Source organism: Sipha flava, unplaced genomic scaffold, assembly GCF_003268045.1.
Source record: "Sipha flava isolate LNK unplaced genomic scaffold, YSA_version1 299_pilon_pilon, whole genome shotgun sequence".
Classification (NCBI taxonomy): Eukaryota; Metazoa; Arthropoda; class Insecta; order Hemiptera; family Aphididae; genus Sipha; species Sipha flava.
The window spans coordinates 1,142,033-1,143,260 of NW_020272971.1; the positions used below are offsets into that span (position 1 = coordinate 1,142,033).

The following is a 1,228-nucleotide window of genomic DNA, read 5'->3' on the forward strand; positions in this document are numbered from 1 at the left end:
ACATCAAGTGATTATGAACTTCGAAACGTTTTTCAGGGGAATGAAAAGGTGATCTCTTGTCCGGTAGGACAAATTCGGCAAAACAATGAATGTTTGGAGAAGACATCATCAAGTAATCCTGAAGAAAGTTGAACTATATTATATGAATCTGAATATGTATATTATCTATTGGAAATTGGTAGGTATTATATAATATATTCATCTTTAAGTCTTACCTTAAAGTTAGAAAACGTTTAAGCAGTACTATGTTCTTTTGGATATAACGCAATGTGTCTTTCTTGGACTTCCTATGACACAGACATTTCAAATTGATAATTATTGAAATTCAAGATTTTCCGTTTAATTTATTTGTTTTTGTGTTATCGTTCGCTTTAGCTATTTATTTGTATAAATATAAACGTTTTGTAAAATTATTAAAAAATTTAACTTATGTCTTACTATTTTTATATTTATATCGAATAAACCTATTATTATACGGCGATATATATATATTATATATAATTATATTTTTTTACAAATAAATAAATAATAAATAACCAATAAATACGTAATAATCTCTGATTTCTTCATTTACCTATTCACATACATTATCTTGTTATTTAGATTTTTAAGTAAATATATATAGTAAAATCACAATTATTACTGGTAGGTTGTTTCATTAAATTATATAAAATATAATGATAAACAACACAGTAGTAAAAAATGTTTAAATAGTTCATTTTTAAATTATATATTAAATAGTTAGTGCCTAGTACCCATCAGCTTTAATAAAATAAAATATTTTATAATTAGTTGTATTCATTTTAGTTATAGTTAGGTACATATAGGCTGAGACATAGTTAAGTACAATAGACTGAGACTCAATCGTGTCGGCGTATCAAAGAAAATTGAAATACAAAAGAAAACCAACACGATTCAGCATAAAAAACTCTGCAACGTTGCCATTTTCAATTTTTAACTGGGTACAAAAATATTTATTTAAATAATTATAATAATTCAAAATATAACATGGCAAAAAAATATCATGTTTTCATAGTCAATATATAATATACCTAGTCACATTGTATAGTATATAGATGTGTTCGAACGAAACGAAACGCACTATACACGACTATAGGTGATAATCATTTTGGAATTGTATCTTTACTGTCTTATATTTCCCCCCGATGCAAGGCCGTCCCGAAGGGGGGTCTTGGGGGATGTCTCACCCCCCCCCCCATACAACGAA

The 1,228-nt window shown here is 27.1% G+C and overlaps 1 protein-coding gene across 1 annotated transcript in view; it reads right to left on the minus strand.

Annotated features, from left to right (window-relative positions):
* Positions 1-233: 233 nt before the first annotated feature.
* The window catches only part of LOC112685956 (33 kDa inner dynein arm light chain, axonemal-like), a 12,869-nt gene continuing 11,874 nt past the window's right edge, over positions 234-1,228 (minus strand). Inside the window, exon 5 of the mRNA XM_025558029.1 lies at positions 234-287. Within this exon, the coding sequence (XP_025413814.1) occupies positions 234-287 (54 nt within the window). The remainder of the gene's footprint in view (positions 288-1,228) is intronic.